This window comes from Ixodes scapularis, unplaced genomic scaffold (assembly GCF_016920785.2).
Source record: "Ixodes scapularis isolate PalLabHiFi unplaced genomic scaffold, ASM1692078v2 PGA_scaffold0__279_contigs__length_252992795, whole genome shotgun sequence".
Lineage (NCBI taxonomy): Eukaryota > Metazoa > Arthropoda > Arachnida > Ixodida > Ixodidae > Ixodes > Ixodes scapularis.
This window is the reverse complement of record NW_024609835.1, coordinates 88,167,228-88,182,655: the sequence shown is the minus strand read 5'-3', so window position 1 is coordinate 88,182,655 and position 15,428 is coordinate 88,167,228. Positions and strand designations below refer to the sequence as shown.

General features: G+C 44.1%; 1 protein-coding gene across 1 annotated transcript; it reads left to right on the top strand.

Annotated features, from left to right (window-relative positions):
• Positions 1-10,830: 10,830 nt before the first annotated feature.
• LOC115308174 (cytochrome c oxidase subunit NDUFA4) lies at positions 10,831-13,319 on the top strand. Its single transcript, XM_029966637.3, has 4 exons — positions 10,831-11,006; positions 12,176-12,264; positions 13,043-13,100; positions 13,175-13,319. Exons 1-4 carry the CDS (start codon positions 10,965-10,967, stop codon positions 13,229-13,231), a joined length of 246 nt encoding a protein of 81 aa, XP_029822497.1. The 5' UTR covers positions 10,831-10,964; the 3' UTR covers positions 13,232-13,319.
• Positions 13,320-15,428: the final 2,109 nt, after the last annotated feature.

The following is a 15,428-nucleotide window of genomic DNA, read 5'->3' as shown; positions in this document are numbered from 1 at the left end:
CGGGAGTGTGCGTGCTATATAAGTATAGATAGTGCACTTTACGTAGGAAAGCGTTGGGGTGTCGTACATAACCTGGGGGATTGTAGGGAAGTGTTTGGGGGTTGTAAGTCACTGCGGCGTGTCACCTGGTGGGCATCCCACGCGGTCCACTTGAGGGACGCCGTCGGGAAGGAAGGCTTCCGCAGGACCAGGGCCAGTCCCTCGCCGCACACTTCCCTCAACTTGGCCTCGAAGCAGCGCAGGAAGGTGCCAAGGATCGGGTACGGGTTGACGCGGGGCACGACGAGGGGCTGCCGCGGCCGCACGCACAGGATCGGGTACGTGTAGGCGCAGTCGCGGGACGCCCCGAACAGGACGCGCACGTAGATCATGGTCTGGCGGGCTTCCTCGGGGATGCGGTAACCGTACTGAGTGGGCCAGAGAGAGAGAAAAAAAGATGAAGGATTTTCAAGTTCCGTCTCTGAAAAGCCACGAAGGGAATCAAAATGCCGTGGCTTCAGTTCTTAATTTTCTGCCACACCTAGCGGAAGCCAGCGCGGGGCCCAAATTAGACACGAGTGCTGCGTCAGCCGTTCGGCTGGGACTCGGTTTAGGTCAGTGAGAACACGAGGCCCAGCCGAACGATGACGCGGCACTCGAGCTCAATCTGGACCGGGCAATTGTGCCGGACCAACACCTCGGTTCCAGGTTAAGAGTTCAGGGAACCCACCTTTTTCCACCTTGGTCGAGCGAACGCTGGAGGAGAGGTCGCCTCCCCTCCGGCGTTCACTCTGCTAGAGGGAGAGAGGTGGGACAAGCTTTCACCGAACTCTTAAACTGAAGGCGTTTTTGAGGTCGTGTGTTCTCGGTGATAAATTGTCTTACAAGTTTCAAGTATCCTAGAAATCCAAAAATTATGTTTGTGCGACGTCTATTCCCCTAGTAAAAATGTGATAGAAATTCATGCCCTACCCCCTTCTCAGCGGGAGAATCTGAAGCACAAAATGTGGCGGAGGCGCCGGTGGCGCCTCCGCTGCCGGTGCCTCTGCTTGCGATTGTCTGACGCGCGCCCGTCGTCACGCCGCCGGCGCCTCCGCTGAATTCTGTACTCACGATTTTCCCGCTCAGAAAAGGGCGTGGCACGAGATCGATCCCATTTTAGTAGGGAACTAGATGGCGCGCGAGCATAAATTTTCGATTTTTGGGATGCTTATATCAGTTAACACCAAGAACAGACGATCTCAGAAACGTCTTTAGTGCACCTCTAGCCTGTCACGCCCCTCCCTCCCTTCCCGGACCCACCTTTTACGCCTTCAAGCGTGCGTACTCAAGGCGCCGAGATGAGTGGCGTAACGGCACTCACGGTGTTTTTCCAGAACTTTCTCAGGTTGTCGTAACTTGAATACGGGCAGTGTGCGAAACCCTTGAAGGAGACGGAGACTATGCTTGCGGCCTTCATGCTGCCAACATGGTAACGACAGAAGGCGAGCTTGTATGAGCAAAAAACGTCACCTACGAGTGCATTGACTTTCGTCTAGGAAAACAGCTATTCGAAACGCTCGAATTTCTCTTGGTGGCCGAGCTGATCAATGCTCCTGTTCGAACAGCTGGTGAAAGCGTGCCTTCTCCGAAAAACCTCAGCCCTCGCATGTCCCCAGCGGAACCTCTTTGAGGTACTGGTCCCACTGATCGAAAGGAACTTGGCTATCGAACTTCCAGGTAAACGGATGAAAATCCAACAATAACATAACAACTATATCCACGACAGTTGTGGTTTTATTTTTTTTTTTTTTTCATTGATGCAAGATTTCGTTTGATCCAGAGGATTTTCATTGTATGTATTTAGATTATTTTCATGGTTTCAGTTCGCCATTACAATGGCGTATTTGTTTATTTATCAGTACCTTAAAGGCCCTAAGCAGGGCATTATACAAGGGGTGGGCAGCTCATATTTGTAGGTCAATAAAAGAAGCATATACACTCATGAACATCAAAGCAAAAAGAATCAACAAAACATTAAAACAAAAGGTGACAAAAAGTTCAACACACTTATATTCAAAAATACTAGTTAATCGTGGGTTCTAAAAGTTCGCCTAACATTTCTTTAAATACATCTATATTGTTAGCTGTGACAATGCTGTTGGGAACGCGTTCCATTCAATTATTGCGAAAGGTATGGAAGAGTTAGCGTAAGAAGTTGTGAATGCATGCATGGGTTGTATTTTACAGCTGTTATCTAATCTCGGAAAAAAATGAAGTGGGAGGAGGAAATAGTTTATTTCTAATTGGGGGATTATGGTGGTAAATCTTGTAAAACAGTGTCAAACAAAATATTTCCGCCTTAAAGTGAGTTCAGGGATTTTTGCTCGTTTACGCAGTTCACACACACTTGTGTAAAAGGAGTAATCGGAATGAATAAATCGTGACGCTCTTTTTTGGATACCTCCTAGTTCATCTTTGAGGCACGTTTGCCACGAAGACCACATGGATGCACATATTCCAGTATTGGGCGTACTAGTGTTAGATAGGCCATTTGTTTTACTTTAGGGGGGAGGCGAGTTTTAAATTCCGTAGCAGAAAACCGAATGTGCTGTTCGCCTCAGCAACAATGAGATTGACGTGGGTGATCCATGTTAGATCGGTGGTTATATGGAGACCAAGGTATTTATAAGATGAGGATGAACCGAGCACAAAATCGTTAATGCTGTAGTTATAAGACGGTGACAAAAGGCGAGAAAAGGTGAGTACTTTGCATTTGTCTAGGTTCAGTGACATCTGGCAATTATCACACCTTTGTGCAATGGTTGACAAATCAGTTTGAAGGGATAAGTGGTCGCTAGTGCACGAAATAGCACGGTAGATTATGTGGTCGTCTGCGAAAAGGCGGATTGTGGAACAACAAAAAGAGGGAGCTCATTGATGTAGATTAAAGAAAGAAGTGGTCCGAGGACGCCTCCTTCAGGAACGCCAGATGTTACGCTCGTTTTAGATGATACTGAGTTATTAACGACGGTATATTTACAGCGATCACAAAGAAATTAAGAAATCCAAGTAATGATGAAGTGGTCAATTTTTATCTGGTGAAGTTTCATTATAAGGCGGTTATGAGGTACTCTATCGAAGGCCTTCAAAAAATCAAGTAAGATAGCGTCAGTTTGTTATTTATGGTCCAAATTAGAATGAATGTTATGCACAAATTCGAGGAGTTGAGTTTTGCATAATAATTCTTTCCTGAATCCGTGTTGGTTTATGCTAAGAAGGTTATTAGATTCGATATATCTCATAACGTTAGAAAATATAATATGTTCCAAGATTTTTGAAGGAATGCTGGTTAGAAATATATGGCGATAATTTCAAGGCGAATTTCGGTTTCCGGACACATGTATAGGGATGACACGGCCAGTGGCGTACCAACTTGTTTCTGAGTGTGTGTGTGTGTGTGTGTGGGGGGAGGGGGGGGGGGGGAGGCAAACGAGACCACCCCAGGGCCGGGGAGCGGTGCCCTTGGTATCCCTGGGGTGCCGCCGGACAGTGTTTGCCCTGCCCAGTGGCGGCTGTTTCAGGGGGAAAAAACGGAAGCCGTGCCCCCCCCCCCCCCCCCCTCTGAGAACTGAAAGGGCAAGCGCCCCCTTTGCCTCCCCCCCCCGGTTGGTACGCCTATGGACACGGCTAATTCTCCAGTCATTAGGGGCGTTACCTGATGAAAGTAATTCACAAAAAATGTCGGTTAAAAACCAAGATGATGCACGGTTCGTATCTTCTAATATTTTTGAGTTGATGAGGTCATCGCCAGTACTCGAGGAAAGTTTCTGATTTTCAATAGTGTTGATAACCCCAGAATAGTCGATGGTAATGGTTTCCATAGATGGATGAGTAAGGGCAGGTAGTTCCGGAATGTTGTCAAGATTTTCGTGAACACGAAAGAGAAATAGTTGTTTAGGCAATCAGCACACTGGTCGTCGGAGAGAACTAGACCTTCGTCATCGGTTGGTGCAAGAGGGCGAAAGGCTTCGGATTGATTACGTTCCAGAACTGTTTAGGCTTGTCGGCCAATACTCGTAATAAATCGGTACCGTAAAATTTAGATTTGGCTTTTGTAATTTCGTATCGATATAATTTTTCGCATTCTTCATATTTATTTTGAGCCTTTATGTTTAAGGTTTCTTGTTTAGCACGCTTGAATAATTTTTTTTTCTTGTTGCCTAGTCGCTTGATTGTTTTAGTATACCAGGGGTTGTGACTATCTGTTTTGATCTTCATCAGTGGCACGTATTTATTCGCGAAGAATTATAGCCTATTTTCAAAACGGATCCAGTTTTCCTCAATTGTTTAACTATGGAACGCCTCCCTGAAAAACACATAAAATGCTTCTAGTTCAATGTTAGTAGAATTGCAGTCGGCATTTTTGTAATCCCTTATTTGTTTATGAAGAATACATTTGCGCAGAATAAAAAACAAAAATTTGAAATGTGCAATGAGGTGGTCACTGAGCCCAGGTATAGTAGTGATAGGTTGTTAGTCACATTGGGATCCATAGATAAGCAAATATCAAGTATGTTGCTACTGTGATTAGTGATTCGAGTTGGCCGAGTAATGAGTTGTGTAAAGTTAAAATACCAATACATATTGATGAAATATTTTGACTCATTGTCATTTGCTGTTAACTTGTTCCAGTCGATGGAGGGGTAGTTAAAATCTCCTAAAAGTATAAGCGTTGCTTTGGGGAATTTTAAAGATATATCATTGAGACACTCTTGTAATAGAGGCACAAAGGTATTATTACTGTCAGGTGGTCTGTAGCAGAGGCCAATGACTGTTTGAAAAGAAGGTGATGAAAGGTATAACCAACCATTTCTAACAGTAGACACACGTGATACCGTCAGGTGGTTGTTCACAGCAATCAGTACTCCCCCGTCCCGCTTGCACATTTTATCACATCTATACAAATTGTAATTTATACACGGGAAAACTTCAGAGTCATAAATCCCGGGTGAGCCACGTTTCGGTTAAAAGAACAATGTAAGCTCGCGTTGAGTCGATAAGAGAATACAAAGCATCCCATTTAGGAAGCACAATTCTTATGTTTGTAAATAGAACAGAGTAAGTGTAGAACGAATCTTCGGTTTGTTTTGATGACAAGGCAGACGAAGTGGAACATCTTTTTTTTTTTTTTTATTCTTGGGTTGCTATTTGTCTTTGGCAGTTACACATTGGTTAGCGTGATCATAAACAAAACAGATGTTATCTACGTAGAGCTTATCATATCGGAGCTTAAATCGACAGTTTTTGAGTTTCACATACGCGAGCAGTTCCCTCCTAGCAGTTCTTATGTTTACCGAGAAATCTTCCCGAACAGATAGATTAGTGCCCTTCAGTTTAACACAGGCGGAAAGAATGGCCTGTTTATGTTTCAAAAAACAAAACTTTGCAAATATGGGCCTATGTTTGCTGGGGGCAAATTGGCCAAGACGATGTGCTCTGTCGATGGCGAAGTCGTCTAGCACAATGCCAAGGTTTTCGACGCACATAGTTCGGATAATCTGCTCTGACTCAGACCAAGTTTCTGATTGCTTATCGTCCAGACCATAAAACAGTAGGTCAGACCGGCACGCTCAGCTCGCTGCGTCGTCACATCGTGCTTCAAACTGTTTAAGATGAGACTTCGCGGTAGCAGTGTTGGCGTCCTCAGCGTGAACCGACACAGGATTCGATTTTACCGTAGCCATATCTGCCTCTAAGCTGTTTAGTCGGGAACCTAGACTTGTTACAAGTTTGTCCGTATGCGCCTGCTTTTCGCTGAGTTCTTTTACTTGACTTATTAAGGCAAATTGTCCAATTGCAAGTTTTTTGTTTTTTTTTACAATTGCTCGAATACTTAGTAGAAGTTCTTCGTGTTATGCCTCGGTCAGCCTTGGTCTCCGTAACCTGTGTATGCGCAGGTTACGGTGTTGGCTTTACAACCACTGACATCTCAGGCAGTGGCGTCACGAGGGTCAGCGGCACCCGGAGCGATAGCCCGCCGCAAGCTCCCCCTCCCCCCCCCCCCCCCCCCCCGCTCTCTCGTGGCCCGCCGCGATCACACCCTGAGCGCTGCACCCGGGGCGGTCCACCTCCCCCCCCCCCCCCCCCCCCCTTGTGACGCCACTGATCTCAGGGAAATCCGTGGAACGTAGCTGCTCTATATTCGCCACACGCCGGAAGTTAAAGGAATTTGAAAGGTTAAAACAATAAAGCAACAAAGATACTACCTTGGCAGGACGAAACAAGGCACCGGTTCGATTTCCACTTCTGAGCAACGTAAGCGGTCCATGAGCTCAGCATTGAGGGACTGAATCTCCCAGATGTCCGACAACTGTGAAAAGTTATTTTCAAGTCGAATAGAAACGTTATACGGAGAGAAACTGCAGGAGAGGAAGAGAGGAGAAAGTGCGGGCACGTAAGAGCACCAGCCCGGATTGGAAGGACGCATCTCCTCCTCTCCCGTAGTTCGAAAAACCTTCTACTTTCAATTACGCTAAAACAAAAAAAGTAGGAAAACCTACGTACTGTCATCAGTTGCAGTTTGACTCCACAAGCCGCCAAGGTTACTTCGGTTTCGGTTTCAGTCACGAGGATGTTCCATTCTTTTGAGGGAAGAAGACGCTCGTAATATATTCTACTACTATTAAACGCGCTCGTCACGCTCGTAATATAGTGTACTACTATTAAACGGTAATATTGATAGACATAACTGCAAATGATATAGTGTAGTTTTCAATTCTTTACCGATGGCAGGCAGAATTCCAGTTGACAGCAAAAAATCCCTTCCTGTAAACAAAGGAGCACATTGTGAGGGATAAGCAATCGAGGTCTTCTTCCAATGTCCGCGCCAACACCAGTCCGCCACTTCGTGCTCACATGCTCTGAGCATGGATTGGACACGTGACCTGTGTCTGCGTTCGGCGTCAACACGGCTCAGCACGTATCGATCACTGTGTCAGAGTTCGGAGATGACTCGGGTCCAAACACGCGCTTCGTGTCCAAGCAATGGCGATTGCTACTGTTGCTCGATGAACTTTTGGAAAGAGTCTAATTGTGGTTTTATGAAGGTTTTAGCGAGTGAGTAATTTCCTTTACCCGCAGTCTCTTTCACGTATTAAGCTCTCATTGAAGATGACCTGGACACCTCAATGACGCTACCACGGCTGTTGAACTGTACATTCCAGTTTACAGTCAGCGGATACCTTTTTCGATTCTCTGCTAGATCGATGGTTAAATGGATACGGCAGAACCAGACTTGTACCCGTTACTTGAAAAATGTAACGGATTACAATTACAAATTACCGAGCCTCAAATGTAATGGATTACCGTTTTAAATTACTTTCGCTGATAAGTAATGGATTACTTCACTCGTTACGTTCCAAATTACTTTCACGTTTATTCTTCCCGTGCACTATCAAGAAAGCAATAGAAGAACTTTTGTTGTTTAAAAATGCTCTGCAACATTATTTTCCATTCCGCGTACGCAGGACAATGAACGAATGAATAAATGTTAGAAAGTTACCCCGAACCCGTCCGGGTCGTACGAAGAAAAACACGACGGAAGGCGTTGGAAAGAGGCAGAGCCGAGTCGGTGTTGCCGTCTTGATCTTTGTGTTTCGTATGGTTGTATATGCTTTGCACGTTTTTCTAGTGGTTCTAGTGACCGGTCATAGAAAAAATCCTGTTTTATTTCCTAAAATTCTCCTCTTCACAATGTTTTCTTTTTACTTGCTACGTTTATGCTGCTGAATTGCCCACTCGAATTGCTCCGGTGTTGTGTATTATATTCATATATAAAAAAGGGTAACCAGTATTAAAGCAATTCGTTACTAATATTTAGTAACGAAATTACATTACAAATTACTGCCGCCAAAAGTAACGTGGCAATTACAAAATTATTTTAAAAAGTAACGGATTACTTCCGAAGTCTGATGCAGAACCCTTTATATCGGGCAGCGCCTATCGTCGCACAGCCAAAGTTTTACAGCGTCAGCTGTGAGTGGCCCGTTCCCCGGTTTTTCTACTTCGTGAGCGTAAACTAAGTTTCCCCAAAAAATTTTGCGGAAAAATTCACACCACGTGACCTATGCACCAATTCAGTTTCACCGCCAAATTCAGCGGAAAAATCGACGTCACGTGACCTATGTGCTAATTTTGTTTCCCCGCCAAATTTGGTGGAGAAATTGATGTCACTTGACCTACGGATCAATTCAGTTTCCCCGCTAAATTTGGCAGGAAACTTGATGCCACGGGACCTGACGTCAAGGGACCTACAGGCAAATTCAGGTTCCCCTCTAAATTTAGCGGAAAAGTGACGTCACGTGACCGATACACCGATTCAGTTTCCCCAACCTCAAAATTCATCAACAACGTATCGAGACTAAATCAACGCAACGTCATTTCAATATCAGATCACCGCATGACGCACGATCGGCGTAATGCCAATGCCATCGTCAAATTGCGGCACAGCTGACGTTGTCTAAACGCATGACGTCGTGTGATCGTCACTTAATTTTGAATCCCAACAATTAACTAATTAAAGAAAAACACGTAATGGTAAGCTTTATAAGTTATTGCTTAACCTGGACGGGGTTGTTTCCTTGCCACACGAACGGATTCGAATGACATCAATACGACGAGAAATTGAAGGAGAGGAGGAAACGAGAGTGCAGGGGATGTCAGAAGGTCGAGCTTTGGTCGGAATGGTTAGTGCTTGGGCGGACATACTGCACTGCACTCGTCGAACGCCTTCGAATGCGAAAGTCAAACGACGGACGCCGGCGTATGTCGAATTCAGTGACATGCAGTGACGACAGGCAGCTAGTTTGAGAGTCTACCTTTTAATCATTCCAAACCAGAACTCGGCGTTCTGACGTAAACCACCGGGCAATGAAGTTTGGTTTGGCAGGTGGCGCCACCTTATGCATGATTTTTGCAAAGATGAGACGGCCCGCGGCCGCAATCATTGGCCCCGATCTCGAGTTCGAATCTCAGAGTGCTTGCGGAACTTTGACGTAGGCCGTCCGAAAGTTGCTCATTTTGGCCATCAGTGGAGCTGACTAGCAGTCGACCGAGGCACCGCCTGTTCGCTGCCCTGGGGCGCTAAATAGACCTTTCCGGAAATATGTGGTGCCTCCAGCGTCTGCTTCACGCACTGGACCGTGCCGATGTACGGCTCATGAAATTATACAAGAAGCGAAGCCGAAGTTGACGTTGGTTTAACAGTTCGTGATTTCGGAACGCAGAGAAGGCGGAAGGAAAGCAAAACATAGTATGTGATAACCTCCTCTTCCGTTTTTTTTTTTTATTATTTTTTTATGTGTGTGTGTGTTTTAAGTTTCTAACGATAAGAAATAATTAATTGTGCCGCTACCAGGATACGCGGAGCGCAAGTTCGCCTCTTCTTGCACAGGGGTTCCAATAATGTTAGAACGCCCAGCTCTTATTGGCTGGTTGAAGAGAATAGTGGGTAGACCTCAGGTCATCTAGCATTGGGACCTACCCACTCTCCGTCCAGTCAAAGCCAATCAGAACTTGGCGTCGTTCTGACGTAACCGGAATCCCTGCGCAAAAAGCAGACTACTTGCTCTCTTTTTACGAAGCGTTCGAGCCGGCTCGAGCGTACATACGAACAGCCCCACAATTCCCCTCGTTGCAATCTCTCCTGGGATTTTTCGGAAAGGTCTAACGTTCAAGCTATCCAATTGCATCAAGGAGCGTGCCGGAGTGCGGTCACACGCGCTGCACGTGCTGGCATCTGCAGCAGTAACTGTTCTAAAGTACACGTAAAAGCTTAAAACATGCGGCATCTTGCGCGCGCGCTCGTAAACGCCTTAATTATTTTTTTTTTTTTTTACTTCGATTCTTTCGCACGGGGAAGCCGAGCGCGTGCGGCACGTAGATTTACATTGCCAGCATTCTCCTTCGAAGTTGTGTCTGGTCCACGTGTCTGGTGTGTAAAAAATGATTGGCGAGTAAAACAAATTATTACCTTGGCACAGATATTGGCCTACTTTGTTCCAAAGTGGAGCCATTTTGGCAAGCGTGGTGTAACGAAGACAAGCCTGGAAGTCGCTCGGAACCACCGGGTATGTCGAAACGACGGTAAGGTTCATCCTCCTCAGCTGGTCTTGGAAGAGCTTGCTCTCAAAATACGATATCTAGGAATAAGTTTTCGATAGTACAAAACCCAAGGAAAGATGGAATACTGCCCTGTCGGCGCTACATACCTTTAAAATTGCTGTAACGGAGTACGGCAAGTAGAGCGTTGGCGTTGCAATCAGTTGGTTATCCGTAAAAAGGAGCTCCCTGTGGGAAAATTTGTAGAAATAAGAGCATTTTACTTTCTCCTCTTGGGTGCCGCACATTGACGCGTGTTTGAAGGGGGCGACCACCTTGCTTTGTAAATATGTTTTTGCCTTGTCATATCTTCGGGCGTGTTGCCTTCGTCATACACCAGTTTCACGGTCAAAAGTGACTCGAATTTGGGATTTTTAAAGAAAAATACGACCACATCTGTCATACTGGAACCAGAGACAGAGTCCTCGTTTCAACCTGTTTTCAACGCCCGTGTCAATACTTTGTCGTCTGCTAACTGCGCAAAGCACGTCAGTTTCGTTTTGCGTGAATGATTAAAATAAGCCGCCAAACGACGTCGCCACGTGAGAGGCACGGACTCAGTTATGCACTGAACTTTTTTTTTTTGTCCGAGATTTCAGTTAATTTTTGATTGCGGCAATATTTAAGCATTCATCAAATTCGGGAGGTTTGAAACGGTTACAGAGTGCTTCAGGTTTTCTGGTTTTCCGCGATTCTTTCTTTCATCCGGCAGGGGGCGCGACAGCTGATTAAAGGGAAAGGAGAAACGGTCGAGATACTTTTCTTCGACTTGCGTTCGCAGGTTACGGCAAGTTTCGTCGGGAGAATTAGAGGGCAAACGCTCCGTGAGAGCATATAATTTCAAGATGAAAAGTTTTTCACTTCAGGGCATGAAGAGGCATCCCTCCGTAAGTAAATGACGCACGCTTTACAGCTTGACTCGGCACCGGTAGATTTAAAACGTGTTAACGTACGGTATCGCTAAGCCTAACCTCCCAACACAACCGCAATGCGCAATCGAATATTCACTAGCTGGAATGATTATATCGCATTCCTCAAACGCATTCGAGCATTGTAGCTGGCATACGACATCATTTGAATGACTTCTACCATTAAAACATTTTTCTGTAAAGCAGGTGTTACCTGCCCCCGTCACACGCCGGCCAAGGTTAATTAATATCCGTCGATGGGTGTCAGTTTCTTGTATAAAGTGATCCCACTTGAGATTATATTGCTTGTTTGTAGAAGTTAACGATATCTTGATTAAGGCTTTGCATAGAGACAATCCAGATGCTATCACTGTTTACTCCTTGCTGTGCATTGCCGCCAACACACGTCCCTCACGAACAAGTGAGCTCATCACTGCACTGTTGGGCGTGGAATATTCCTTAGATGCTCCAGTTCGGAAGGGCTCAAGTTAGGTCAGGTAAATATTTAATCAGCTTTTTACAGTTGTTTATCACCTTGCCAGATTAAGAAAAGGGGGGGGGGGGGGGGGGGCGATTTTACTGTGATCAAGGTCGTGTGTTGACGAGGGGCATCTACTGTGTTCATGCCACGAAACTGGCAGTTCCATGCTCGGAGTAGGCAACAGATACTGTATGTTCGTTTGGCGTTGTTAAACATCTTATCTTTATTCATTCCTGTGTTTGGGCTAAATTGGAGCAAAGGGGGTACCCATCCATAACAATGGGTACCTCCTTGTGTGTTACTTCTCTTAGTCCTGTGTTGTGTGTTCCTTCTCTTAGTCTTCGTTGTTGCGCGCTGTTACACCTATACCCTTCTGCTCACCCCAAGTCTCCTAGCTGATCTCTCTTCCCCACCAAGTCCGACCCAGGTTTTGCAGCTGATCTAGAATATCCTTGCAATTCGACTTGCTTGCTTGTGAATAATATTTCAGTGTCTTTTTATTGAGGGAGTGAAGTCTGTCTTTTGCCACTCTCCATACTGGCACACTTTGTCGTTTGTTGCTTTAGTGCCCTTAAACCTTTAAACATAATACACAAAGCTCCATATTGAATCAGCTGGCCATGACCACTGTGACAGAACCAACTCCATTCTTTGTATCCTGTTGCAGTTGATCCCCCTTGTGGTTATTGTCGGTTTTGGAGGACTTGGAGCGGTCTGGTACACTGCCCGGCTGGCTCTCAGAAATCCCGATGTGAGGTAAAGAAAAAATAAATATTATATTTTTAGTTTTTTCAGCTTTAATTACACTTTGGGGATCTCAAATTTTCATCCCGAGGGTTCTGCACGGTGTTGGGGAAAGCAGGGCCGTGAGTGTGTAGCCTTAAAAACATCTGCTTTGTTTTTGCATGGGTGCTCATAAAAAGAATATTTAGTGCATCTGTAGTGTCGGTAGCACTGCCTGCACACAGCCTGTGAGATGGGGTACTGCTTTGGAGTTCTTGGTTTTCTATGTTTTCTTCTACACTTTTCCCATCTACCCTTTCCAGGATGTGGGTTAGTATGCCTGTGTAAGTGAATTGGCTTTTGACACATGAACCGTTTCGATGAACCTCGGGCAATGTGCAGAAGGCACATAGTGCATCTTTGATACCTGAGATTTGTAATATATGTGCAGCTACCTCCTTACACCTTTGTGTGGAGGTTGCTTCCTCACAAGGACACGTTACTAGCTGTAGTTGGGCATAGTGATTCGCTATGACTCCATACATTTTTGGAAGGCAAAACTATCATTGCTGGATACTATATGCCTCCTTTCAGAGATAATGCACACTGTAATAGAAGGTACTAACCTGAGTAACCAACTTTACCGATAGTGTTTCAACTTTGTTAGCTAGCAGGTGCCTCATGTCGTATTGCGTGTGATCTGCAGAGCAGACTACTTTACACTGCTTCCGAGGGTCTTGTGAAGTTTCCAGAATTCTCCGTTTTTCACAGAAAGGCTTTTTGTTTATATTTAGTGTGTTGCCTCTTCCAGCTGGAACAAGAAGACCAACCCTGAGCCATGGCAGGAATGGAGCAACAAGCAGTACAAGGTGAGCTGTCCTTAGCCCCCTCTACCCTCAAGTTGTGTCCCGGGAGCTTAAAACGTCGGGTTCCTCATTTCCAGCTCTGGTCCACAAAGGACTACAGCGAACTCCCAAAGCCCGAACGGCCCGAGATCTAAGCTGGTTTCTTCGAGATGTATAGTTGCATAGGTGCATGGCTTGAAACAATAAATTTTGGAAGCCAAATAAAGCTGTAAAGATGCCAAACTCCCTGCATCTTTTATTTTCTCTCCCTGCCCTGTTCTGCTTTGTGGCACGATTGGGCAGAGTGTTTGTGGCACATGTGTCGTAAGAAATGTGTACATAATCGGGAGAATCGGCCTCCATTCACATTAGAAGACAAAGCTGATGTGACGGAGGGAGCTTAGAAGGCCCAAGGGGCTTTTGCTTGTCAACGAGAGTGTAAACACAAGTTGCTAAAGGTTTTCAAAGAGTTTACTGTCGATGCGTGTAGGGAGCGTAAGAAATCTGCGGGCCATGGGAAACCCCGCCAGGGGAAAAGGATCACCCGTTTCGTCCTGAAAATGGCTGTCGTGATGTTGAAACGAGGTTTGCAACACTGCATCCTCACAAAAATTTCTGGGGGCATTTCACCCCATAAATGAAGTCTTGCAACCACACAAAACATGCACCCCCCTCAAAAAAAAAATGTGGGCAGTTTTATTTGGATTCAAGCAACGAGGTGCAGTTGTATTTTTTTATTTTGCCTCTAATTTTTATATTTCGTGGCACATGTTCCAAGAAGAAGGATGCTTTTTTTTATTTTAATGTCCTGACATGTTTCAAAGATAAAAGAGGCGGGAAAGAATGACGAGGTTTCGACGATTGTCGTGTGTGGCGTTTTTGAATCGCTCTCAATCTCAAAGTGTTCAAAAGAGAGCGTCTTTACTTTTTTATTGTGATATATATGCAAGTAGGTAAAACAACATTATAACTACTATGTATTATTCGTCGCTCTAATTTTTTGTAAAAATTCTTAAACATGCCTCCTCAAGCAACTGTGACCTAAACTGCAGATTTGTTTTGAGTGGACTATGTTCAGTATTCTAAAATAATACCGCGTGTAGAACCTTTCATTGCCGTCCAAATTAAGCAAAGTTTGTGTCTTTATCGCGTATGAATACCGAGAAATAAATTATGAAACAGAGGAAGTTTTCGCTTTTTGTTCAATTTCAGTATGCTGTATAAAAAAAATTCCTTTTTAATTTTTTTCTCTTGCGTCGCATTCTTTTCACACCTTTTTTTTAGCCAGAATGCATTTCGTTAGAAGTATATGCCCTGGTTTTTAGTTTTAAGCCTCTAAATATGCTAAAAAAGAGCAACTGCTGATGGTGGGTTTATGGGTTAAATTGACGATTGTCGTGTGTGGCGTTTTTGAATCGCTCTCAATCTCAAAATATTCAAAAGAGAGCTTCTATATTTTTTTATAGTGATATATATGCAAGTCTGTAAAACGACATTTCAGCTACTTTTTATTATTTGTCGATTCAATCTTTGCAAAAATCCCCAAACATGCCTCCGCAAAAAACTGTGACCTAAACTGCGGATTTTTTTTTTTTTTAGTCGATTATGTTTAGTATTGCTTTTAAAATAATACCACATGTAGAACCTTTCATTGCCTTCCACACTACGCAAAGTGTGTGTCTTAATCATGTACAAGTACTGATAAATAAATTATGAAATAGAGGTTTTCACTTTTTGTTCAGTTTAAGGAGCTGTATAAAAAAAAAACATTTTTAATTTTTTTTTAAATCTACCAGTTGTTTGCAGAGTAAAATAAAAACGTAAAAAATAAAGAGTGGCAAAAATAAATAAAAGTTATTCTGTTGTGTTTCAACATGAATTTCGCATTAAAAATATAAAATTTTGCATTTAAAAATTTAGGCTTCCATTAGGAAGTGTATTTTACTCTGATGTTTTACAATATTATACTTTGACATTGCTAGCCAAGTATAGATTGTAGCTCATAGGGTGCAATGATTGGAGAGGCTTGAGGCCTCTCCAGTCATGGGACTGGCGGAAATTGTCTGAACCTGCTTTTGGCAGTTGCGATTTTATAGAGTGTTTAGAAGTTTGGAATTGCAAACTTGTTAATGTACACCTAATGACATCGATGTCTTTTATATGATTATTTATTAAATATCCCTTAGATAATAAAGAATAAAATATGCAGCTATGACCTATAAACCCATCATCGGCATTTGCTCTTTTTTAGCATATTTAGAGTCTTAAAACTCAAAGCCAGGGCATATACCTCTAACGGAATGTATTCTGGCTAAAAGATCAGTGTAAGGAAAATGCGACGCAAGAAAAAAA

Excerpts from the sequence above, each read along its gene's own strand:
- LOC115308174 (XM_029966637.3), top strand. The coding sequence starts at position 10,965 with ATGAAAAGTTTTTCACTTCAGGGCATGAAGAGGCATCCCTCC. Across the intron at positions 11,007-12,175 it reads GCATGAAGAGGCATCCCTCC|TTGATCCCCCTTGTGGTTAT; the intron begins GTAAGTAAATGA and ends ATCCTGTTGCAG. Across the intron at positions 12,265-13,042 it reads CTCAGAAATCCCGATGTGAG|CTGGAACAAGAAGACCAACC; the intron begins GTAAAGAAAAAA and ends TGCCTCTTCCAG.